This window comes from Hylobates moloch, unplaced genomic scaffold (assembly GCF_009828535.3).
Source record: "Hylobates moloch isolate HMO894 unplaced genomic scaffold, HMol_V3 SCAFFOLD_19, whole genome shotgun sequence".
NCBI classification, from domain to species: Eukaryota; Metazoa; Chordata; class Mammalia; order Primates; family Hylobatidae; genus Hylobates; species Hylobates moloch.
This window is the reverse complement of record NW_026652294.1, coordinates 10675203-10701785: the sequence shown is the minus strand read 5'-3', so window position 1 is coordinate 10701785 and position 26583 is coordinate 10675203. Positions and strand designations below refer to the sequence as shown.

At 43.1% G+C, this 26583-nt stretch overlaps 1 protein-coding gene across 5 annotated transcripts in view; it reads right to left on the bottom strand.

The window, feature by feature from the left end:
* ZNRF3 (zinc and ring finger 3) overlaps positions 1-26583 on the bottom strand; it is a 176873-nt gene that overhangs the window by 71555 nt on the left and 78735 nt on the right. The window contains exon 1 of one of the 5 annotated variants that reach the window (XM_058430996.1): positions 23298-23394. The exons of 3 other annotated variants lie outside the window; for them this stretch is intronic. Coding sequence is in view for 1 of the 2 variants with exons in the window: in XM_058430994.1 (XP_058286977.1) it covers positions 14139-14174 (36 nt within the window). In the remaining variant the exon portion in view is untranslated. Of the gene's footprint in view, positions 1-14138; positions 14282-23297; positions 23395-26583 lie in introns of those variants that run through there. One more of the 5 variants, XM_058430994.1, reaches the window with a different exon arrangement.

The window sequence follows — 26583 nt, the reverse complement described above, 5'->3', positions numbered from 1 at the left end:
CAAAAACCAGGATGGAGTCTGGACACCAAGACAGTATTACAGGTTCTTAGGCAAAAGATTGTGCACTGAAAGAAGTTATTTTAGGCAGGCAGGTAACCTCTTCAAGCAGTGGTATTCTTGGACTCCAGAGACAGCAACGAGTGGAGGGCAAAGGGTGCAGGCCAAAAATGAGAGATCCTTGACAATTCAATGAAACAACAGGAAAGGGGTTGCACAAGCTCATAAGGCAGGTGAGAGGTCACCACTGCTGAGCACTGGGCGGCCAGCAGCTGTCTTTATAGTGGGTGAGAGATACCCCACCCCTTGGGAATTCCAAGATATGAGACAGAGGGCCCTGGGATCTAACTTTGCACGAGCTTTCAGGCTCATGGAATTTGCCTGAAGGGCCAATGGAGGTTCTGCGGTGCCGTGGGTGCTGCAACCTTTCCTCCAGGGTGCCCCTGCGGGATTCAGCCCACTCTAGAATGTTCTACAGTTATTAAACAATGAGTAGTCTGAAATGCTGAGACCTCCAACTAGAAAAAGGATGAGCAAGAGGGATGAGCCAATTATGTCAACAGCTCAGGCACCTCTGACCTCCAGGAAAGGGCTCAAGACCCGGCTCACTCCAGCACAGCTCAGCCAGCTTCCTGAAGTCCCAGGTCAAATCATGGTATTAACGGCAACCAGTATTCCAAGGTATTTTTAACCTGGCCACGCAACTTGGAGGTTTCCAGATGAATAGCTGCTTTTGGTTACTTATACATTTATGGGGTTTGGCCAATGATAAAGAGTTGCTTTAGAGGAGCATAGGTATCATCTGGGTCTAAGACTTTGCATCTGTATCAAAACTTTACTAAAGAAAGAAGCCAGGCACAAAACACCGCATATTGTATGATTCCATTACATGTACAGAAGAGGCAAAACCATTGAGACAGAAAGCAGACTAGTGGTTGCCAAGGGCAGCAGGGAGGGGGCAAATAAGGAGTGACTGCTCAATGGGTACAGGGCTTCCTTTTGGGTGATGAAAATGTTCTGGAACTAGATGGTGGTGAAGATTGCACAACATTGTGAACATATTAAATGCCACTTAATTTCATGCTTTAAACTGATTAAAATGGTGAATTTTATATGAATTTCACAATTAAAAGGTTAAAAAAAAAAACAAAAAAAACAAGCAACTGTCCTAAGAGCTTACTCAGGAATGACTTACGCCCTGCCTAGCACTGCCCTCAGCTAACACGGGGATCCCACAGTGAAGGACAATGTGGTTTCTATCCTTCCGGAGCCTAAGTGAATTCCAGCAGCCCTTCAGGAAACTGGGTCCTGCAGAATACTACCTACCACAAGATGAAAAACAGGTTCTTGCACAAGTAAATAACACTGAGAAGCTCTTCACAGGGACTCAGGATCTACATGTGTGAATTAAAGCTCTGCAGTGGCCAATGGTTTAAAAAGGCTTTTAACCTTTGCTAAAACCATCATTTCCTACCCTTTGTTTATAAACTTGTTTTGCATTTAATCTGATCACGCGATTTCATGGGACACACTTTGAGAGATGCTAAGTTAGGGAGAACACATACACACGCATGGCAATAAACCTACAGTGAATATGAAATGAGGTAAAGCTAAATGTCTGCAAATGCTGAACATCCATGATGCAAAGACTTAAGGCCATGGTAGAAAGAAATGGAGGGACAGTCGAGGGCAGCTGGAGAAAAGATGAGGCTTGGGAGAGCGGCAGATGTGGAGGACGGGGAGAAGACAAAGAATGGAAACCAAGAGGCAGCTGAAGCCAAAGCCAAGGCCTGACCCTCTGCAACCAGTGAGGTGGAAGTGGGCCTGACCAGGCCAGAGGCTTACTCTCTTGGAGGAGCAGAACACACAGCCTCAGGAAAGGCATGTGGAGAGCGTGTCCAGGCATGCAGAAATCTGAACTATGTAAGCCTCAAACACACCCAGGGGTCCCTCGGGGCTGTCAGGGTCCCCTGGGGCTGTCAGGCTGGTGCCCTGGGCCACACTTCATTGCCAGGCTCTCTCCCCTCCTAAGCAGTCATTCCTTCCCACTCTCCTCCAAACTCCTCTATCAAATCTTCCCGACACTGGGGTGGGTGACTGTTAGCAGCTCAACACATCAACCCCGTCAAGGGCACTGACTTCTGAACAGGAATGAAAGCCTTTAAAACTAAAAGGAATTTTTCTGAAGTGCCAGTGGGAAGGACGCTTTACTCTCTTGTGGAGGGTAAAGAAGCCACTAAGATCACATCTCAGAGGATAAAAAACTTACCTCACCATCCATTCCACCTTCCCACTTCCACCCTAAGTTCCTTCTCTCCTGAGCTCCTTATTCCAGTTTACATCTCCAGTGCAGGTCTGTTAATTCAATCTAACAGGCTCCTTTGACCCACCCATTGAATATCATATTATACGATTCAGGTCTCTGTCAGCTGGCCCCTGACGACAGCATTGGCCACCCTAGGCCTCCAGCCGTTTCCACCCTGAGGTTCTCTTTTTCCAAGGGCTCCAAGTTATGAGCTCAGGAGACGTTTTTATAGAGAAGCAGAAGTAGTCATTATGTGAAAATATTCTTTAGTGAACTGACCTGTCCCAAGGATGGAGTATTCTAGGCAAAGGCATAAAATGCAAATGAACATACCATTTTGTTTGCATTTTATGGGAAAAGTGAAACAGAGGCCTTTCCTATTAACTGGACATCTACAATGTTAACACTTTTTTTTAAGGCAGGGTCTCATTCTGTCACCCAGATGGGAGTGCAGTGGCGTGATCACAGCTTACTGCAACCTCGACCTCCTAGGCTCAAGCAATCCTGCCACCTCATTTATTGATTTTTTTTTTTTTTTTTTTTTTTGTAGAGACAGGTCTCACAATGTTGCCCAGGCTGGTCTTGAACTCCTAGGCTCAAGCAATCCTTCCGCCTCAGCCTCCCAAAGTGCTGGAATTACAGGTGTGAGCTGCTGCGCCTGACCGGTTTACACATTTTAATCTCATATTTAATCCAACAATGAACTCCTGCTAATTGTTGGAATATCAGATGATATAGTGACTAAACTATGTAAATAAGTTGCAAACTAGAACTGCAAATCAGCAACCAATGCAGAATTTAACAGAGTACATGAAAGTCCTATTAGTCAACAACTGGATTCCACTCAAAGCCAATGGCAAACAATCTAGTTAAGGATTAAAGAAGAAGAAACACGCATGGGAGCTTCCACAGAGAATGATCAAAGGATTAAGAGGGACCTTTGGAAAAAGTGAGAGTCCTCTCAGTTGGAAAACAACTTTTTTTTTTTTTAGACGGAGTCTCCATTGCCCAGGCTGGAGCACAGTGGCGCGATCTCGGCTCACTGCAACCTCTGCCTCCCGGGTTCAAGCAATTCTCTTGCCTCAGCCTCCTGAGTAGCTGGGATTAGAGGCGCCTGCCACCACGCTCAGCTAATTTTTGTATTTTTAGTAGAGTCAGGGTTTCACCATGTTGGCCAGGCTGGTCTCAAATTCCTGACCTCAGGTGATCCACCCACCTTGGACTCCCAAAGTGCTGGGATTACAGGCATGAGCCATCGCACCCGGTTGAACTCAAACCTAAGTGAAGGATGCCATATGCACAGTCTTATACAATTTTGCTGAGAATATCCCCGCACTGCCCACAAGAGATTCAATCTTTGTTTATTCTCAAAAATCAGTACAAGGCTGCAATTATAATTTAAATATAAACCATTACTTTCATTTTTATTTTTCAAGATATAGCCCCAATGAAACCTTTATTTCTACTTTCTCCTAAGAAATACTAGGCCCTAAGCCGGGCATAGTGACACACACCTATAATCCCAGCTACTGGGAGGCTGAGGTGGGAGGATGGTTTGAACCCAGGAGTTCGAGACCAGCCTGGCCAACATAGCAAGACTGCGTCTCAATTTTTTTAAAAAGATAAAAAAGAATTATTAGCCTCTAATTTTAAAAGATCCCAAGGTCCTTATCTGGATAACAATAATCTGTAGAGAATAAGAACCTTCTCTGTAAGAAATTCCTAAACTCTCCCAAAGTTTCAGCTAGACACTACTTCCACACCATCCCTGCAGTCATCAGGTAAAAACCAGGCATGTTATTCACCCATGCTAACACTAGCCAGCGACATATAGACACTGACTACATATAAGACCTGTGTAGTTCTGAATGCCTAATCATTCAAAATTCATCATATGATACTTCAGTGTATGGTGTTCAAGCATGTTAATTTTGAACTTAATGTAGCATATAAGCATTTAAAAGTTACAGGCATTCCTGAGTTGATTTTCTTAAAATATTTGGATGGGTAGGGCTTTCCCAGTCAGACGCTTGACATTTATGTTTTTGCCTTATTCTTTTTAAGAAGATTAAAAACAGCTGAATTGTGTGTAAGAACTCAAAGACATCAGAATGAACTACTAATGAAAACATAAAGAAAAAAATCAAATAGACATGGAAACCCTAGAATGGAACCAAGACTCCATCCAACAGAGAATACTAAGGGGAAGGATGGCTTGAAATGAGAAGACAAGCAAAACTTCTGGGGCAGATTCACAGAAGAACTTTATGCAAATAATTAATAAGCTACAATGAAAGTGCAAGAATATAACAGAAAATATGTCCTGGGTTATAACTTTGATTTTGTTTTACTTTTGCTCTTTGTGCAATAACTTTGGGATACTTGACATCTTGCTTAAGTCAACTGAAGGAAAATGCCTACTCACTCCTTTATCAAGAGTTTGACATTATTATGAAACTGTGGCTCTTACCCTCTCACTCCTTATTTTGTTCCAAGGGATATTTTGGGAAGGAAGGAATGAGATTTGAGATCATGCAATCTTGTGTTGAAATCTCACTTCTGCCTTTTATGAGGCACATCACCTAGGCAGATGAGTTGATTTCTATAACCTTGATTTTAAAAATTATTTGTATAAATTGAAGTGTGATTTTGTTACATGGCTATATTGTGTAGTGGGGAAATCTGGGCTTTTAGTGTATCCATCACCTGGATAATGTAAATGGTACCCATTAAGTAATTTCCCATAATCCATTCCCCTTCCCCTCCTCCACCCACCCTTCTGAGTCTCCAATGCCTGTACTTCCACACTCTATGCCCCTATGTTTTCCATATGGATTTTCTTATCTGTAAAATGGAGACTGTAGCATCTGTCTTAACTGATATGGACAAATACAGACATCCTTAAAGATTAAATGAGATAAAATACATCAACATAGTAACACCAGTAGACATTCCATCAATGGGAAAGCTCTTTCCTTCACCTTCTCTAGACCTGTCATGTTCATTTGCATTTTATGCCTTTGCCTAGAATACTTTGCCCTTCAAGACCAACTTAAATGTTACCCCTTCCATGGAGCTTTCTTGAATGAACTAATACTTCTTGATTCTCAAATGCTTTGTATGGTGCTTACTGGTTCCTACAGCCTCCCCTCTAAGATGGGCACCTACTTCTAGAAAAACAGTCTTATTCAGAAGTCCCCTTTCACCCTACACAGAGCTTTGCACCCAAGAGGTGCTCAATAAATGACTGCTGGCTGAACAAATGACCTCTGGCCTGGAGGCAGGCCTGCTGCCATGTCTCTTGCTGTTTTTGGTGAGCCACTTGGGTCTCTGCTCTGCTAAGTGAGGGACCAGGGCAAATAGGTCAGGATTTAATTAACTTGCTGCATGAACTTTGAAAGACCTAGCTCTTACAGTTATTGATTACTGAGTCATCAAAGACATTCCCAGGACAAAAAAGATTTACTGGCAATGGTATAGGAGCAAAGACTGCTCCTCTTTGGCCTTGCTGTGGGGCCACAGCAGCCCAAGCACGCTGGGGTGGTTACTGCTTCCTATACACAGAGACCACAACACTGGTGCCCTTCACCATGACAGCACCTTGAAAGGACAGTAGAAGGGGAAGGAGAATAGAAGATGTCCTCCCTAAAAAAAGCAAGTCTCAAATTTTCCCATCCACGTCCAACTTCAGGAGTTGCTCTCAGCAACAACAAAACAAGGAAATAAAACTAAGGAAAAGGCAGGCATGGGATCCAAGCACAGGGACTCCCACAGATTAGAGAAATAAAGAGAAATCCCAGGACGATGGCTTTGCAACCAGCCTGTTGAATGACAGGTCCAGATGGGGCCAGAACGATGAGGCTACAGGACAGCCAAACAAACAACAACAAAAACATGACTCGTTACCCAGTGGGTTAGATGGTACTGAGGAGAGTTTTATAGTTCTGAACAAGAGGATGACAAGTGATAGTTACAGCAAACTAAAGTAATGGAGGGCCAGGGTGAGGGGAGCAATGATTAACTCCAGAAAACAACAAAAAGTTACACTAGGATTAGAACCCATAATCAGGGTATGACCTATGTGATATAACTACATTGGAAGAATGCAGGAATGAGAAGAGGTGAGTGAAAAGCAAAATCTTTTTCTACAGGAGGAGGTCAATAAATTATTCTGCAATTGACTATAAGAGTTACAGAAATTTAGAAAGAATCACAGAGATGAAGAGTAAAAGAAGCCACTAAAGAATTGAAAATAGTTGCCTCTGGGAATAGCAATCAGGGGTGGTGAAGGTGAAACAAGATGATGCTCTTTTTTATTATAAACCATGACGTACGCTCTGTCTTTTTATAAACAGACACGTGAATTATTTTAATCAAAAATTTTATGCACTGCTGGAAATAAGAAGTCCCTTTCTCCAAGTGTTCCAGCAGATTCTATGGGTCCTCCTCACTGGAAAAGGCAGAGAAGGGTTTCATCAGGCCCAAGAGAGACCCCACAGGCTCCCTGCACTGAGGAGCGGACATCTGAAGGGAGATTTTGTCTGAGACGGCTGTTCTGGGAGCCATCCAGGACGTGGGCTGGGAATGACTCAGGGAGACACGGTAAGAGAAAGAACCAGCAGCTTTCACCACCCTTCGCAACCGAAAATAGCTCCCAGGTGACATCAGAGTGTGATATAGATTTGGGGGTTACAGAGATGGCACACACAATAACCAGGGTGATTGTTCTGAGAAGCTCCAATTTTCTCCCAGACACAGATATAATCTCTAGAAGAGGAACTCAACATTCCACTTGGATTTCTGAATAGAGTTACTAAGGCAAAATGCTACCAACAAGCAATGCATATACCTGGCCATCTCTGGTACCAGGTATCAAACAACTGGTTTTATGTTTAAATATGAAGATGAACTTTCTTCAACTTCCTCAGAGCCCAGTGAGACTGACTATCATAGTTTCATGTGGTTTCATGTTTTGTTAATGGACAAAGAAGCTAGGGGAACTTCGAAGCCAAAAGACGATGTCAGACAAGGTTAAATATCTGGAGAAAAAGAACTATGTTCCCTTGAGTATGGTACATCAAGCCAAACTTTGAAACCAAGACCAGCTCTTTAAGAAGCTTTCGGTACAAAATCCTTGAGATATACTGGTGCACTTTCCACATGTCTGAAAGGGCAAAACTGAAACTAGGGGTAGTGGTGCTTTTATCCAAGGTTACAAATCTCTACACTAGGCTGAGAGTTTAAAATAACTTCAAAAGAGCTGCCTGCTTCTAAGTGGGTTACTGTTACACAGGAGCCAAATACTAAACTAATAAGAGGATGAGACATTTCACTCTGTAATATTATCTCATCAAAAAATTCCTGGGGATTTAAAAGGGAAACTTCCTTCCTTTTGTTCTTTTGCCACTGTCGGCCAGGGTAGGGTGTCGCTGTGGTACAGAGTTTCACATCAGTCCCAGACCTTTTCTTAAAAGGTGTGGTGGCTAGAACCAAGACTTATAATTTACGTGAAGGAATGGAAAAAGGACAGACCCACCCATTTTTCTCTTGAATCATAAGGATTTTTTTCCCTCTTCTATGTACAAAGAAATGGACAATTCTTTTGCTCTTTGAACAAACAGCCTAAACCTTTTTCTGGATCTAGAATCAAACAGAACCTGAATAGTTATTCTCCCTGTTGTCATAGCAATGAGGAGAACTGTGATGGGTCAGAAACTACCCCAGACACCAAAAAGCTGCTGGCTGTTGCTGCTGTTTCACAGAGAATTCCAGCTGGGAACGGCCTGAAGACTGTGGAGTTCTCTCGGCTGAGGACTCTGGCTTTCAGAACACTCGGCTGGAGTCTCCCCCAGTGGGTATCACTTTTTTTGAGAAAAAACAAAAAGAGCCTCTATACCTATTTCGTTCCTCTGTACCAAATGGACAACTGAGAAGTGACCTGTCAGAAACTTGGGGAAGCAGCAGGCATTTCAAATCCACCTTTTCTCTTGAGTATCTCCCATGCCCTAGAATTTCATTTTGTCAGAGAATTATGTTAAAACTTACATATGGCCCCATGTATATCTCGTGTCTGACTTCACAAACACTCGCTTAGAATGGCTGTTGCTAGTTTCAAATAGAAGATGCCTCGTAAGTTACATTTTTTTTAAGTATCCAATAGACTATAGAAACCTTAAGCTAAATTAATTCTAAATTCATTCTTGAAGTGACTCAGAGTGACTCATGTGCCTACCAGATGACAAGTATTGTTCTCTACACAGAAATTCACTGACACAGTTTTACTTCAAATTGCAAGGCAACTTATAAAGGACACTTGATCGTTCTTATTATGAAAAGGATTAGGTGCTTAAACACATCAAAGAGTTACTAAATTAAGATGAAATACAATACTATAAACAACAAATCATTCAAACTACATGATGCTGAACTGAAACTAGAAAAATACGTGAAAAAAATTCCAAAACTATATTAATTTATTTTTTATTCAGACAGGGTCTCACTTTGTCACCCAGGCTGGCATGTAGAGGCACAATCTTGGCTCACTGCAGCCAGGACTTCCTCCTGACTCAGTCCCCCAGGTCGTTGGGATTACAGGCATGCACCACCATGCCCAGCTAATTTTTGTATTTTTAGTAGAGACAGTGTCTCACTATGTTGTCCAGGCTGGTCTCAAACTCCTGGATCCAACTCAAGTAACCCACCCACCTCTGCCACCCAGCCTATTCATTTATTGAGACAGGGTCCCGCTCTGTTGCCCATGCTGGAGTGCAGTGGCATGATCTTCACTCAATGCAACCTCTGCCTTATTTATATGTTTATAAATGATAAAGCAACATGAGCTAAGTCAATTCCTTTAGGATAATTAGTGAACCAGATAGTGACAAAGTAGTGCAGAAAGTACAAATGTATTTTTTAAACTTCTCCATATGAGCAGGTACAGAACAAAGATACACTGCAAGGAATGAAATGACTGAGAGTTAAGGGATATATGCAACTAATTTATAGTAAGAAAACAGAATCATCATCCACCTTATTGGTGATGAATACAACAGCAAAATCAGCCAAGTAAACCAGCTCTAAACCCAACTTGGGCAAACACATTCTGGCCATGCTACAAATTGGCTCAAACTGGGGGAAGCGGTCTGGCAATGAGACAATGCCCAAGCTCTGTATGTCCTTCCCCCACAATTTCATTTTTCAAACAGACCCCGAGGAAATAACCTCAAAGTATTAACTTTTTTTTTTTCTTGAGACAGAGTCTTGCTCTGTTGCCCAGGCTGGAGTGCAGTGGTGCGATCTCAGCTCACTGCAATCTCAGCCTCCCAGGTTCAGGTGATTCTCCTGCCTCAGCCTCCCGAGGAGCTGGGATTAGAGGCACCCGCCACCATGTTTGGCTAATTTTTGTACTTTTAGTAGAGATGAGGTTTCATCATGTTGGCCAGGCTGGTCTTGAACTCTTTTTTTTTTTTTTTTGAGACGGAGTCTCACCTGTCGCCCAGGCTGGAGTGCAGTGGCGCAATCTCGGCTCACTGCAAGCTCCGCCTCCCGGGTTCACGCCATTCTCCTGCCTCAGCCTCTCTGAGTAGCTGGGACTACAGGCGCCTGCCACCACGCCCGGCTAATTTTTTTGTATTTTTAGTAGAGACAGGGTTTCACCACGGTCTCGATTTACTGACCTCGTGATCCGCCCGCCTCGGCCTCCCAAAGTGCTGGGATTACAAGCGTGAGCCACCGCACCTGGCCGAACTCTTTTTTTTTGAGACAGAGTATTGCTCTGTCTCCCAGGCTGGAGTGCAGTGGCCTGATCTCGATCTCGGCTCACTACAACCTCCACCTCCCAGGTTCAAGCGATTCTCCTGCCTCAGCCTCCTGGGTAGCTGGGACTACAGGCATCTGCCACCACTCCTGGCTAACTTTTGTATTTTTAGTAGAGACAGGGTTTCACCATATTGGCCAGGCTGGTCTCGAACTCCTGACCTTGTGATCCGCCTGCCTCGGCCTCCCAAAGTGCTGGGATTACAGGCGTGAGCCACTGCGCCCGGCCTGGTCTTGAACTCTTGACATCATGATCTGCCCGCCTCGGACTCCCAAAATGCTAGGATTACAGGCGTGAGCCACTGCACCCAGCCAAAGTAGTAACTTTATATGATGAAATATTTAAGTAGTCCTCCTCTAAACTGTGAAAACTCAGAAAGAAAAAAAAGTTCCCCCAAAGACTATATAATAAAAACAATGTGCATAATTTATGGGATGTAATGTCACCACAGTAAGATAATAATGAAGATAACATAGTATTAGAAGTATGTACAAAATTTTCAGAAAAGTTAATGTACAGATTTAAAAATCATATCTGCCTGTAATCTCACACTTTGGGAGGCCAAGATGGGAGGATTACTTGAGCCCAGGAGTTTGGGACTAACGTGGGCAACACAGTGAGACCCCTGTCTCTACAAAAATTAAAAAATTAGGTGGTATGCACCTGTGGTCCTTGCTACTTGAGAGGCCAAGGTGGGAGGATTGCTTGAGCCTGGAAGGTTGAGGCTGCAGTGAGCTGTGATCTGGCCATTGTGCTCCAGCCTGGACAAGAGTGAGACTCTGTCTCAAAAAAATAAAAATAAATAAAAATCACATCTGTATCTAGATGAAAACTAAAAGGAAACAAAGAATTTACAAAGTTAATGGACTGGAGAGTAAGAATAGTAGGAGATTTTTTCTTTTTTGGATTCTACTACTCATTTAAACCAACATTTGCTAAGCCATGACCTTGTGGCTGGACACCAGGCAAGGAACAGTGATTAAGAGCTGAGCCCTCCTTCACTGTAATGTTGTTTAATCAGGAGTTTGAAAACAATTATAAAATGTATATGCATCTGCTGACAGGACAAGTGACCAAAATTTGAAGCTAACCAGGGCTTTTTCCCATAAATTGGCTCTATGTATAACACGGTTTAAAAGTAACAAATGGCAGTATTAAGTAGTAACATGCATGGTCAAAGAGATGCATTCTAGCCAGGCACGGTGGCTCACGCCTGTAATCCCAGCACTTTGGGAGGCCGAGGCGGGCGGATCACGAGGTCAGGAGATAGAGACCATCCTGGCTAACTCGGTGAAACTCCATCTCTACTAAAAATACAAAAACAAAATTAGCCGGGCATGATGGTGGGCGCCTGTAGTCCCAGCTACTTAGGAGGCTGAGGCGGGAGTATGGCGTGAACCTGGGAGGTGAAGCTTGCAGTGAGCCGAGATCGCGCCACTGCACTCCAGCCTGGAAGACAAAGCGAGACTCCATCTCAAAAAAAAAAAAAAAAGAGAGAGAGAGAGAGATGCATTCCTTTCCCACAATGTTTCCTGATATTTGGAGAATTTCTTACAAGGAACCAATGGGATGTATTGGTTTGTTGTAACCCTGAGTAGTTTTCTGAATGCAAAGGAAGGCAGGCCCTTGAGAAGGTTCATTACTTTCCAGTCAAGATTTTAAGTTCATTCCTTTTTCTTTTTTTTAAATTTCTTTCACTGGAAAAACATAGAAACAAAAATGGAAGAAATAATTCAACATTTGCCAAGTAACCATTCTGAGAAGGGGATTCACAACACAGTGTTAAGAACGGGCACTTTAGTGAAGGGCCTAAGGCAGAACCTCTCATTCTCCACTCCCTGATGATGCTGTGCTATGCTGTGGTGTGCTATGATGAACAAGGGCTTCGAGTCACACTGGCCCACAGTGGATCCCAGTACTGCCTCTTCTGTGTGACCTTAGAAGAGTCATGTAACCTCATCTGAAGGGCAGTCCTGATCCTGCCCGTCCTGCTTTTATTTCTGATGATCAGATACAAAGAGGCCCATGTACCTCGCATGCAAAAAGTAGGGCAATAGACATCATACCAAAAGCATAGGCAACCAAAGAAAAAATAGACAACATGAACTTCATCAAAATTAAAAACTTTTGTGCTGTAAAGGATACTCTCAAGAAAGTATAAAAAAGGCCAGGCACCATGGCTCATGCCTGTAATCCCAGCCCTTTGGGAGGCCAAGGTAGGAGGATTATTTGAACTCAGGAGTTTGAGACCAGCCTAAGTAACATAGCAAACTCTGTCTCTACAAAGCATTTAAAAAATTAGCCAGGTGTGGTGGTACATGCCTGTAATCCTGGCTACTTGGGAGGCTGAGGCAGGAAGATTGAGCCCACAAGTTTGAGGCTGCATTAAGCCATGATGGCTCCACTGCGCTCCAGCCTGGAGACAGCAAGGCCCTGTCTCTAAAAATAAATAAATAAATAACTTAAAAGTATAAAACCCACAGAAGAAAATGTATGTGAACTTTTACAACTCAATAAAAAGACAAACTATTCAATTAAAAATGGGCATAGGATCTGAATACATATTTCTCCAAGAGATATGCAAATGTCAACAAGCACATTAAAAGATGCTCAACATCATTAGCCATCAACGAAATGCAAATCAAAACCATAATGAGACATCATGTCATACCAAGTGTTGGCTAGAATGTGGAATAATTACAACCCTCAAACACTGCTGATGGCAATGCAGAATGGAGCAGCCACATTGGAAAACAGTCTGGCAGTTCCTCAAAGGCTTAAACATAGAGTGACCATATGACACCCAGCAATTCCACTCCTAAGTATATACGCAAGAGAAAAGAAAACATGGCCACAGAAATTTGTACATGAACGTTCATAGCAGCACTATTCATAATAACCAAAGAGTGGAAACAACGTGAATGTCCATCAGCCGATGAATGGAAACATCAAGTGTGGTTAACCCGCACCATGGAATATTATTTGGCCACAAAAATGAACAGAGTACTGATACATGCTACAACGGGGATAAACCTTGAGAACATGCTGAGTAAAAGAAGCTAGTCACAAAAGTCCACGTCTTATATGATTCTATTATATGAAAGCCCAGAATAGGGCAGAGACAGTCGATCAGTGGTTGCCTAGCACTGGGGAGGTAGAAGAATGGGAAGACAGGGGAGTGAGAATTAAAAGGTACAGGGTTTCTTTCTGAGGTGATTAAAATGTTCTAAAATAGATTGTGGTGATGGTTGTACAACTCTGAATATACTAAAAGCCACTGAATTATACACTTTATATAGGTGAATTATATGGTATGTGAATTATATCTCAATAAAGCTGTTATTAAAGAATTATGCAAATAAATGGTAAATGGGGAGAAAGGGAAAAATATAGTGGGGCAAGACTATCTACCAGTGGAGTCATGTGATGAAAAGAACAGGCTGGGCGCAGTGGCTTATCCCTGTAATCCCAGCACTTTGGGAGACCGAGGCAAGGGGATCACTTGAAGCCAGGAGTTTGAGACCAGCCTCAGCAATATGGAGAAACCCTGTCTGTACAAAAAATACAAAAACTTAGGCAGGTGTGGTGGTGTAAACCTGTAATCCCAGCTGCTCAGGAGGCTGAGGTGGGAGGATTGCTTATGCCCAGGAGTTCAAGGTGACAGGTGACCTATCACGGTGCCACTGCACTCCAGCCTGAATGACAGAGAGAGAGAGACCATCTCTTTAAAATTTCTTAATTTTTAAAAAAGAATGCAGCTGAGCTCCAGGCAATTACTTTTTTCCCCAAGGTTGTTTCCTCATCTGTAAAATAAGAATGGTGCCAGCCTCACCTGAGTGAGATGGCACAAGTCAATGCCCTTAATAAACACACGTCTTACATCCTGTGGGATGTCAGTCTTTATTCTACCACAATTAGGGCGTATGAGGCATGGAAAAGAACCATTTTCATGCTAGCTGTCTTAAGAGGGCACTGTGTCTTAGGTCCTTGGGTGTTTCATGGCCTGGTTCTGAGCCATACCTGAATCAGAAGAGTAAAGTTCCCTTTTTTCTTCATCAAGTCATCTGTTTGTGAATTAAAAGCCCATCTACATAACTGAGGCTGCTGGTGATAATCAAGTGGTCAGCACCGGAATTACTACGACTTTTGGTGGGTCATAGAGCTCCATGGTAGACTTGTTGACTCTCTTTTAAGAATGCTGTCATTGTTCATAGCCTGAATTCAGCAATTAAAAAAACATGTTTTTTTTAGAGACAGGGTCTTGCTCTATTGCCCAGGCTGGGGTACAGTGGCACCATCATAGCTCACTGCAGCCTCAAACTCCTGGGCTCAAGCAGTCCTTCCACCTTAGCCTCCCAACTTGCGGGGACTACAGGCTTGTGCCACCACACCCAAAAAAACAAACACAGACTTAATTGAGGTATTTATATACAATAAACTAATCATTTACCGATAACAATGTGTAGTGAGTTTTGACAGGTGCAGACATCTGTGAAACCACCACCACTATCAAGATACAGAACATTTTCATCACCCCGGAAAGTTTCTTGTTCCCTGATGGTCCATTTCTTCTTCCACCCATACCCAGACTATCACTGATCTGATTTCTGTTACTATATAAGTTGGTTTATATTTTCTGGAATTCCACATAAACAGAAACATGATGTATCATGCACTCTTTTTTTGGTGGAAGGGAATAACCCTGGGTCCTTTGATTCAGCATCATGTTCTTGACGTTCACCTATGTATCAGTGTTTTGCTGCTTATTCCAGAGTAGTGGTCCACTGCATGGGTGAACCACTTTTCATTCACTCATCTGTTGATGGACATTGGATTGTTTCCACTTTTTCACTATTACAAATAAAGATGCCATGGATATTTGATTAGGTTTGCATAGACAAATGTTTTTATTTCTCTTGTGTAAATACCTAGGAGTGGAATATCTGGATCACAAGGTAGGTGTATGCTGAGCTTTATAAGAAATTCCAAACTTTTCCAAAGGAACTGTGCCATTTTGGATTACCAAAAGCAATGTATGAGAGTTCCCATTGTTTCACTTCCTCATTGACACTTTTTATTACCAGCCTTTTAATTTTAGCCATTCTAGTGGCACGTAGCAGTATCTCATTGTGGTTTTATTTTGCATTTACTGATGCCCAATGTTGTTGAGCAACTTTTCATGTGTTTATTTGCCATCCCTATCTCTTCTTTGTAAAGTCTCTATTCAAATCTTTTACCGGCTTTTAATCAGGTTGTGTACTTACTGAATTTTCAGAGTTCTTTCTATATTCTGAATAACAGTCTTCAGTCTTCTTTTGAGTCTTACAGTAATTATCATATCTTTGTAGTCGGGTAAGAAGGGCTAATTTTCATTTCATTGTTTAAAACTGAGCTTCCTCCAAAACAAACCTTTTCTGTCATGTTCCTCTTCTCAAGTAATGGCATTTCATTCCTTGGAGTCATCCTTGCTTCCTTTCTCCCCTACCCACAACCAACCCTTCAGCAAATTCTGCTGACTCTACCTACAAAACCTATTCGGAACCCAACCACTTTCCACCACCTCCCCTGCTTCCACCCTGTTCCAAGCCCCCTTCACTTCTCCTCTGGGTTACTGCCAGAGCTCCTAACTGCTCTCCCTCAACTCTTCCACTCCCTGACACTGCTCCTTCCCCAGTCTTTTCTCAAATACAGCAGCCAGAGCAATCCTGTTAAAATATAAGTCGTGCCATGTCACTACTCTGTGCAAGTTACCACTGGCTTCCTAGCTGACTTATGAAGCCCTGGAAAATCCTGTGTCTGACCTGCCATGACCTTTGACCCCTCTCTTCTGCCAGTCTCTTTCTTGTTCACCCTGTTACAGCCACACTGGCCTCCCTGCTGCTCCTCCCACGTGCCAGGCCTGCCTACCATAGGTTTTTTGCACTTGCTCTTGTTCCCTCTGCCTGGAATAATCTACCCTCACTAGGCTTGACTCTGTCCTTAATCTCCTTTACGTATCACCTTCTGCTCAGTGTATAAGTTTATTTTTGATTCAGTTTCCCTCTCCTCCATTCCAAACATCAAATACAAAAAGAAAATGAAAGGTGTAAATTATGCTTAAAAACAAGATAAACATATCTATGGGAGAAAAAAAGAACAGAACAGAATAAAGCAAAGATGAATGCTGAAGCCACAGTCCTGCTGTGCTTTGAGTCTGAATGTAGGTGGTGGTGCTAGGAACTCTATTCTGGTGGACTGGGAACTAAAAGTAGCCCAAGTGGGGCGGGATGGGAGCCACTGTCCTTACTTAAAACCAAAGTTTGGGCTAGGCTGCCCCAGCTATGAAAGGAGACTGAAAACATCTGACAATTACAGCTCACAGTGAAGCCTAGGATGTTACGAAGAAGCATGTACAATCTACAGCGCACATATGGGCCAAGACCACCTGGAGGTATGAAGACTGAAGTTTATCTGTGTCTGTATGTCCTGGGGGCCCTGACATGTCACTATGAGACCTGTTATAGGCTTACAGGTCCTTGGAGAAGTAACCACAAGGCTGTTGGGGGAGGGATGGTACAGAGAAGACCACTTGCTCCAAACTAACTCTGACTCCGTGAGTTTCCAAACACAATTTCCAAAATACCAAAGGAAAACTCAAGAAGACAGCCAACAAAATCGACACTGGGGGGTTAATTTATTTGAGATTAAATGAAAATAGGGCAGTCTGACAATGACTTATTTTTTTTTTTGAGACGGAGTTTTGCTCTTGTCACCCAGGCTGGAGTGCAATGGTACAATCTCAGCTTACTGCAACCTCTGCCTCCCGGGTTCAAGCCATTCTCCTGCCTCAGCCTCCCAAGTAGCTGGGATTACAGGCGTGTGCCACCATGCCCGGCTAATTTTGTATTTTTAGTAGAGACAGGGTTTCACCACGTTGGCCAGACTGGTCTTGAACTCCTAACCTCAGGTGATCCACCCGCCTCGGCCTCCCAAAGTGCTGGGATTACAGGCGTGAGCCACCATACTCAGCCTGACAATGACTTTTAAATGTATGTTTTAGGAATTATGGGAGATGAAAAAAGGAATTATAGCTATAAGAAAGAATAAGGAAATATAAAACACAACAGGCAGAAAGGAAATAATACATGGATATTTTTTAAAAAGAATAATGTATACATGCTAGAAATGAAAAACAGACATTGAAATTAAATTTTAAATGATAATCCCAACTGGACAAAGATGGAGATAGGATTAGTGAACTGGAAGACATGCTGAGGAAGTCACCCAGAATGCAGTAGAGGAAGAATAAAAATAGTAGTTAGTGACACAGAGGGCAGACCTAAGCCTCTAACACAGCTTTGATAGCTATCCAGGGGAAGGGTGTTGGAGTGGTGGCAGACCAACCCTATTCAGAAAGATGAAGGCTGTGAACTTTCCAGAAGTGAAATAAGACATAAGTTTTCAGATCGAAAACAGAGTGCTTTGCTCCACTATATATATAGTTGTGTTTTTTTCTTTTCTTTTTTTTTTTTTTGAGACACGGTCTTACTCTGGCACCTAGGCTGGAGTTTAGTGGTGTGATCTCAGCTCACTGCAGCCTCAACCCCCCTGGGCTCAAGCCATCCTCCTGCCTCAGCCACCTGAGTAGCTGGGACTACAAGTGTGTGTCATTATGCCTGGCTAATTTTCATCTTTTTTGTAGAGACGGGGTTTCACTATGTTGTCTAGGCTGGTCTTGAACTCCTGGGCTCAAGTGATCCACCCACCTCAGCCTCCCAAAGTGCTGGGATTACAAGCATAAGCCACCGCACCCAGCCCCAACAGGATGTATTAAATCCATAAATTCACCCCTAGATATGTCGCAGTGAAATAGCCCAATACAGGATAAAACAAGTTTCCAAAACTAACAGAGAAGACAGATGATCTGTGAAGCAGTAACAATTCAAAGGTAGTCTTTTCTTTTCTGTCCATGGTTCTACTTCACTGAAAGCCTTAATCCTAAATACAGTTATGTGTCACCTCATGACAGGGGTCATGTTCTGAGAAATATTAGGCGATTTTGTCACTGTGCAAACATAGAGTGTGGTGACACAAACCTGGATGCGATAGCCTACTACACACCTAGGCTGTACAGTATAGCCTATGACTCTGAGGCTACAAACTTGTAAAGCATGTTACTGTACTGTAGGCAACTGTAACACCATGGTAAATATCTGTGTATTTAAACATATCTAAACACAGAAAAGGTACAGTAAAAAATATGGTATGAAAGATTTTTAGGCTGGGTGCAGTGGCTCACGCCTGTAATCCCAGCACTTTTGGGAGGCCAAGGTGGGTGGATGACCTGAGGTCAGGAGTTCGAGACCAGCCTAGCCAACACGGTGAAACCCCGTCTCTACTAAAAATACAAAAAAAATTAGATAGGCGTGGTGACAGACACCTGTAATCCCAGCTACTCAGGAGGCTGAGGCAGAATCACTTGAACCCAGGAGGCAGAGGTTGCAGTGAGCCGAGATTACGCCACTGTACTCCAGCCTGGCAACAGAGTGAGACTCCATCTCAAACTTGAACCCAGGAGGCAGAGGTTGCAGTGAGCCGAGATTACACCACTCTCCTCCAGCCCGAAAACAGGAAAAAACTCAATACCAAAATCAAAAAAAAAAAAAAAAAAAAGATTTTTAAAACTATATGCCTATAACTTAGGCTGAACTAAATTTATAAAAAAACTTTCCTTTCTTCAATAATAAATTAACCTTAGCTTGCTGTAACTTTTTTACTTTATAAACTTTTTAATTTTTTTAACTTTTGACTTTTGTAATAACACTCTAATAAGAAACACATTGTACAGCTGTACAAAAATATTTCTTTATATCCTTATTTCATAAGCTTTTTTCTATCAGAACTTTATTTTTTTATTTTTTTAAACTTTTTGTTAAAAATTAAGACACACACATTAGCCTAGGCCTACACAAGGTCAGGATCATCAATGTCACTATCTTCTATGTCCATATCTTGTCCCACTGGAAGGTCTTTAGGCGCAGTAACACACATGAGCTGTCATCTCCTATGATAACAATGGTTTATTCTCGAAGACCTCCTGAAGGACCTGCCTGGGACTATTTTACGGCTAACTTCTTTTTTAATAAGTAGAAGAGTACACTTTAACATAAAAAATATAGTAAATACTGAGTGATAGAAATTTTTTTAGTTTCATTATAATCTTTACGGAACCACTGTTGGATATGCAGTCTGTTGTTGACTGAAACATCATTATGCGACACACGATTATAGGCAGTAGTTTTCACTCTGTTCACTCTGTTGAGTTTCAAACATTTCATTTTTAATGTTTTTCCCCTTCAGTTAGACAAGGACCTGAGATCTTTGCAGAGGGCAGAATTAGGCTTTTGCCAGTCAGGGCTTTAGGAAAACTATCTGAAAGTAGACAGGAGATGTAGCGGGAACATCACCAATTTATGGAGTGGGTGGAGTTTGCTTGCAATGTAGGTGCAATGGGTGGATTTATTACGCAGTAAAGTCATCAAGTCTACACTTTTTCAAGAAATCAAGGGGTTGAGGTATAAAACAGTAACAATACATCAAATACTAGCCTGAAAAATAGTATTTCTCTCTCTCTTCCTACAAAATGTGACCACCATTCTGAATTTGGCATTTTCATGTCCATTGTCACATCTAGCTTATTTTGTCCAGCATTTGGCTAAATGTATTACCAAAACTGGCATATTCCTAAATTGGAGCCTTTGACTTATGAGACAGCTTTTGAAGTTTGTCCTTCTCCTTAACTACAAACCAAGTACAACTCTACCACCTGCAAGCCAGATCACTCATCACTTTTAGAGTCCTCTCTATCTAGATCCCTGCCAGCCCTTCTGTCTTGTTGTTTCCTTCTACTCAGGTTCAACCTGATACTAAGATAAAGGAGACCGGAACTGTTCTCAGCATTTAGACTGGATAAAATATTACTTTCTTTTCAGCAGCAAAGTGTGGCAACATGGCTGATGTCCACTGAGGCAGGGTGGTTAAGAACCCAGGCTCATAGGCTGCCTGGGTTTAAATCCCAGCTCTGCCACTAACTTGTGTCTGACCTTGAGCAAATTTCTGAACTTCTTTCTTTGTCTTGGCTTCCTCATCTACATAAAACAAGAATATCTACTTCAAAGGTAGTTGTAAGGGTCAGATGAGTTAGCCTTTAAAACTAGCAGAATAGTGCCTGGAACGAGGCAAGCACATAGTAAATGGTAGTGGCTGTTACTTTCTGTTTTAGTAGTTGTGTCGGGGACTGCTGTGGAGGTGTAACATACATCATCTCCAATCTTAACAACAACATTATAATGTCAGTATTAGTGTCCTCATGCATGGCTGATGAAACAAAGATGGAAAGAATTCCAGCTGTGCTAGGATGGCTGAGCCAGGTGGCACTGGTCTGCATGGGTCTAAAGCTTTGCTGGTTGCCCTCGGTCCTGCTCCCTTCTCTTTTGACAGGCCCTGGGAACCAGCTCTATCCTTCTGGCCTAAAGCTTTGTCGCAGTCGAGGTGAGAGTTGGGCACACCCTCTTTTCAAGCATACGAGACAAGGCAAGGCCAAGACCTTACTAATTCAGCTGGTAAAGGTATCACAAGCCACTTTTGGATTCAGGCAGTTTATTACTTACATAGACAGCAAAAGAAAGAGTAGCCAAAGGTGCCAGCTCCCCACGGCTTTGTCCTTCATATCAAAAAATTATGACCTTGGAAGAGAAGGGGCCAGATGACTGCAGCGTGAGCTGCAGGATGCCCTGTTGCTGAAGAGTCCACTTGAGACTGTAGCTAAGCAGCTTTACCTTCGCAACTCTATTCTGAGGGAGCTGGAGTACAGAAGTTCATCCTCATCAGAACCTGGGAGGTGATGAGACACTGTCTCATGACAGCCTCCCAGGAGATAGGAGGTGGGTGGGAGATGGCCTTGAAGTGTACCTTAGGATCTTCCTGTCCTCTCCTGTTCCAGGAGGATCACAGGCACCTGAAAGCCTCCTGTGAACTGTGGTTCAAGCCTCTGTCTGCATGGCCTCTGGATACACTCGAGGATGTTGTGGCTGAGTTGTTCCCCTCACCCCTCTGCCCCTGGCCCAGGCTCGGCCTCTGAATCCTTTGGCCTGAAGTGCTTCGACCCCCTAATCTGACTTCTCCCCTGGTCTATATCAAGGCTAGTGAGCTTTCTAGGAATAAATGTCAAATTTATCCAACTGGATGAAGACCTTTGAGGATAGAGACCCACACCGAATATACTTTTTTGTGTCTTTTGTACATAATACACATTCATACAACATGGACTTGCCCTCACTTAGAAACACAATCCATACAGGTTTCTTAGTATGTGAACTTAGAGCCGCCTGGCTTCTTTAGTCAGTTGCTTCAAAATTTGACACTGAAAAAACCTGTCCATCCATCTGACAGCTACTCAGTCTAAAAACTGAGTAGCTGAAGACTCCTGGAGCTTGTCCCTCATCCCCTGCAACCTGGCAATCACTCCCCTACGTGCACTAGAAGGTAGTTGGGTTGGTAGTGGTAACACAAAGCACAGAAGCGCAAAAAGTCCACAGGATCTTCTTCTTTCTTTTCTTTTTAACCATCCATCTCTGGCATTAGATGCTGGGTACTGTGCTAAGCTTTCAAGGTGCCCTGTTGCTGATGAGTGTGGGTTTAGGGAGTGGCTTTAATGAAACCAACCAGGACAGATCCAGCCTGGGTTATGACCTTCCCAGTCCACTCTTCTTTAAGCAGGAACTTTTATAAGCAGATATAATCAGGCATAGGTAGCTTAATGAGGTAAAGAATAGGCAAGAAACTGTCCTAGCTTGTGCTAATAATTCCTGATATATAGTGGCTGTCTCCAAGGAGCCCAAAGCACAGCTCAGACATTATCTCATTAATCCTCCCAAAACCCCCATGAGGTAGGCAGGTGGCAGGCATTCCCCCTGCTCCAGGATCAGAGTGAATGGGGCCCTTATGTGACTTGCCCAAGGTCATACTGGGTGGCAAAGCCTAACAAATAATTTATTGCTTTTAACGCTTGAGCCTGTGGTTTTTTTTCCTCCCTACCCCCCTCTCCTGAGATTAACAGCAATATTTTAATCAGGTGATTTTCATCTAGTGCATCTCTTCCTAAATGGCTATTGGCTCTTTCCCTTCATTTGGAAACTCACCAGGGCAATTACAGAGAAGCAGGGGATGGAATGAGGTGAATCTGTAGCCTGTGGCTACAGCCTCTGAGCCCTTAAAGAACCCAAGTCACTGTCTCCCTCTCTGGGGCCCTCTGCCCATTCAGGATTCATCACTGTGTCCTGCTTTCATGCACTCTGTGTGTTGGGTTTCCTGCTTCATTACATGGTCTTGAGGACCTCAAATGGGGTTAGCTCCAGTCCCACCCAACTCCCCTTTCAGTGTATCTCCTATGAGGCCACCATCATTTGCATCCTGTTCACAGTAGCATTGGGCCCTTGGCCAGAGCCCTTTTGCCTTTGGTAGCACACTCTAATCTACCCAACCTTCCACTCAACAGTCTTACCATTCATTCAGGCCATGTATATGGTGAAGTCACAAAATAACCCTCTCTGTTTCGTCTTTCCAAAAGGATGTTCAGGGTACAAGCCACTGTGCATAAAACGGCTTCCCTCAATGCATTTGAACTAAGAGCAGACCCCTGCCTATAACACTGCACTGAGCCTTTTATTCTTGCAAACTAAAGACTGTATATACCAAATTTCAGCCAGAGACCAGCAACCACAACAGAGAACATTCTTAAGAATGGAGGCATCAGTATGGCAGCTCATTCCTTCATATAGGAGCTTTTTGGGCTGCAGCTGTCCTCGCCTGCATACCTCCCCAAATACAGGCATGTATCCTCATGGGTAGACATTGAGGCTGACACACACAACAGTGTAAATGACTAATGACACATGGAGCACTCCATCTATAACTATGGGAGAAATGATAACACAGTGGCTCCAGATCCTATCATGGCCTGCCTGTAGCACCTCTACAAGAGTCAGTATAATAGCTAGAATCAGGGGTTCTCTCTCTGTGAAAAACAAGTGACTGCTTGTGCCTTTTGGAGAGATGACCCAGAGAACATTACAGTATGGCCTGAGATAAGCATAAGTATCACAGACAACTTCATTGCACCCCTCTGCACTCCAAGCCTACCTTGTAAGGTCAAAGGTTACACAGAAGTTACAGGTTAGAAGTTACAGAGAGTCAGAGGTTACAGAGAAGTCACTTAGTTGAGACAGCAGCTTTAGGCTAGCGCTGTCCAACAGAACGTTCTGCAATAATGGCGATGTTCTGTTTCTATACCAGCAATGTAGGAGCTACAAGCCACATGTTGCTATTGAGCAGCTGGGATGCGGTAAATGCAAACCGGGAACTGAATTTTAAGTTTTACTTAATTAACTCAAATTTAAATAGCCACATTAGGCTGGTGACCACTGTGTTAACCTCAGACTCTGAAATCTAATACTTCCCTATATTCTCAAGAAAGAAAGTCCACATGTATTTTTACCCTATTCTCCTCAAGATATCTTAAAGACATCAAATTAAAGTCAGGACCAGCTTGAATCAAGAAGATAAAGATGTGTGTTTGATGCTACTGAGGAAATGTTGTTTTTAAAAGATTTAGTTTTTAATAGCACTGCCATGCTGTGCAAAACAAAATAAAATACCACAGGAAGTCAGCAAGGAAGGTCTCTTGCGGTCAGATACCAGTGGGTGGTCAGGTGACATGGGGAAACTCAAATAGCAAGGGTGAGAAGCTCAGGCTGCCATTAATTTCACTGTGTGTCTTGGGTAAAGCATTTTTTTTCTCTCTGGACCTCCATTTCTCAACAGTAAATAGATTTAACCATCTGCCCTTTCTAATTCACAGAGTTGTTGGAAGGAAAAGGTAAAGTAGACTAAAGAGTATCAAATGCTACTTATTTAATAAAACCAAGATGTCATACTAAATTCACCTAAGTCGCTAGGAGGTCCTTATCCCCCATTCTCCTGCCTGCCGATCCTCTGCCCCATCCATTCTTCATGGTCCAGCTCTTGCCCCATTGCCTCCACATGATCTTTCCAGAACCCTCCAGCTCACTATCACTGTTTCCTCTGAATACTGTCCATATTTTGACACTTTAAGCTCAACTATCCATGTGTTCTTGTCCCAACGGGATGGGATGTCAACCATTAGCTCTGGATTAAATGAGATAATGCATGTGCTATGGTTTGAACGTATATGGCCCTCCAAAATGCACTTTGGAACTCAACCCCCAGGGTGACAGTATTAAGAGGTACGAGGCCTTGGGAGGTGATTAGACAGTGTGGGCTCTTCCCTCATGAACAGATTAGTGCCCTTATAAAAGGTCTTGAAGAAGAGTTGACCCTTTTGCCCTTCCATCTTCTGCCACATGAGGACACAGCAACAAGGTGCCATCTTGGAAGCAGAAAGTGAGCCTTCGGCAGAAACCAAATCTGCTGGCACCTTTAACTTGGACTTCCCAGCCTCCTCAACTGTGAGAAATAAATTCTTTTATAAATCACCCAGTTTCAGGTATTTTGTTAGAGCAAAAGGAACAGACTGAGATAGTATGTCAAATAATAAAACTTTATGTTACAAAAGATAAACAGCAACATGATAAATTGAGGTGATGCAGTTAAGTGAGCCACTAGGCAGAAGCCAAGGATGATGTAGCTTCTACACTTAGAATGACTGAGAACAGCCAGAGAAGAGTGATCAGCTGGGAAACCCTACTAGTGGAATTGGAATTGCTGGGGATCCCTCCAAGAGGAAGTAAGAATGAGCAGGAGCCTGGCAGGTAATGGGCTCCAATCTGAGACTCAGAACAACAGTGCAGCCTCCCCACTCAGAACTGGAAACAACCCAATTTCAAAAGCGGGCAGTAAATAGGCCCAAAGATGAGCTCATTGCCATTTCCTTCTAACGGTTGCCCAACTATACCTTTTTAAAAATATAGCCCCTATCAATATGACCCAAGAGCTACAGGATTTGAGAACCTTGAATTCAGGATGGCAGTCCCAGACTTCCCTGCTAGATCAAATTTCTCAGCTGCACTGTTGCTCAAATTAATTAACGGTAGCTCTCCAGCTACTGCCACCATAGCAAACAGCTCCGGGATGCCACTGAAGATCCCCAGTGGGGACTGATTGGGAAGGGACACCAGGGAAGTTTCTGGGCTGATGGTCATGTTGTTCTCTATCTTGATAGGGGTTAGGTTTCACAAAGGGACTTATTTATTAAAAGCCCATGAGACAGTACACTTAGGATTTGTACATTTCACTCCATGTAAAGTTTATCTCAAAGAAAAAAACATAAACGAAAAACGCACAGTCCGGCCACACATATAACCCCCATCAGAATCTCTGGGGTTGGGACCCAGACTCTGATTTTTTAACATGCTTCCCAGGTGATTCTGATGAAGACGAACTTCACAGAACACCTTGAAAATGACTTGCCCAGACCAAAGAAAACAGGCCAAGAACAGATAAAGAACATACTCAAATTAGCTTCTCACTTTCTATCTGAACTAAGTATCTCAGTCTGCTCAGGCTATCATAACAAAGTACCCTAGACTGGGAGACTTAAACAACAGAAACTTATTTTCTCACAGTTCTGGAGCTGGGAAGTCCAAGATCAAGGTGCCACTGAGGTAGGTTTCACTCTGAGGCCTCTTCTCTTGGCTTGCGGTGGCCACCATTTCCCTGCATGCTCACATGACCTGTTCTTTGTGCATACAAGGGGAGAAAGAGAGAGCAAGCTCCCTGGTGTCCCTTCTTATAAGGGCACTAAGCCCATCGTGAAGGTCCCACCCTCTTGATCTCCTCTAACCCTAACTGTCTCCCATAGACCCCAGCACCAAATACCATCACCGTGGGGGTTAGGGCTTCAACACAAGAATTTGGTAGAGAAATGAAATGAATATTCAGTCCATCATACTTGTCTACACGACAGAAATCACAACTCAAGATTCTCAAGAGGGCCGGGCGCGGTGGCTCACACCTGTAATCCCAGCACTTTGGGAGGCCGAGGTGGGCGGATCACAAGGTCAGGAGATCAAGACCATCCTGGCAAACGCGGTGAAACCCCGTCTCTACTAAAAAAAAAATACAAAAATTAGCCAGGCGTGGTGGTGGGCGCCTGCAGTCCCAGCTACTAGGGAGGCTGAGGCAGGAGAATGGCGCAAACCTGGGAGGCGGAGCTTGCAGTGAGCCGAGATCGTGCCACTGCACTCCAGCCTGGGCGACAGAGCGAGACTCTGTCTCTAAAAAAAAAAGATTCTCAAGAGTTACTGGGAATTACCATACGAAATGGCTACAGTTTCCTGATTTTATTTACAAAAATGGCACTTGTGTATGTTCTACTTAATGTTATTGTGGTAACAATACTTCTAGACACAAGCATGTGCCTTGGTGAATGAGTAACTTCTTAAGCCAC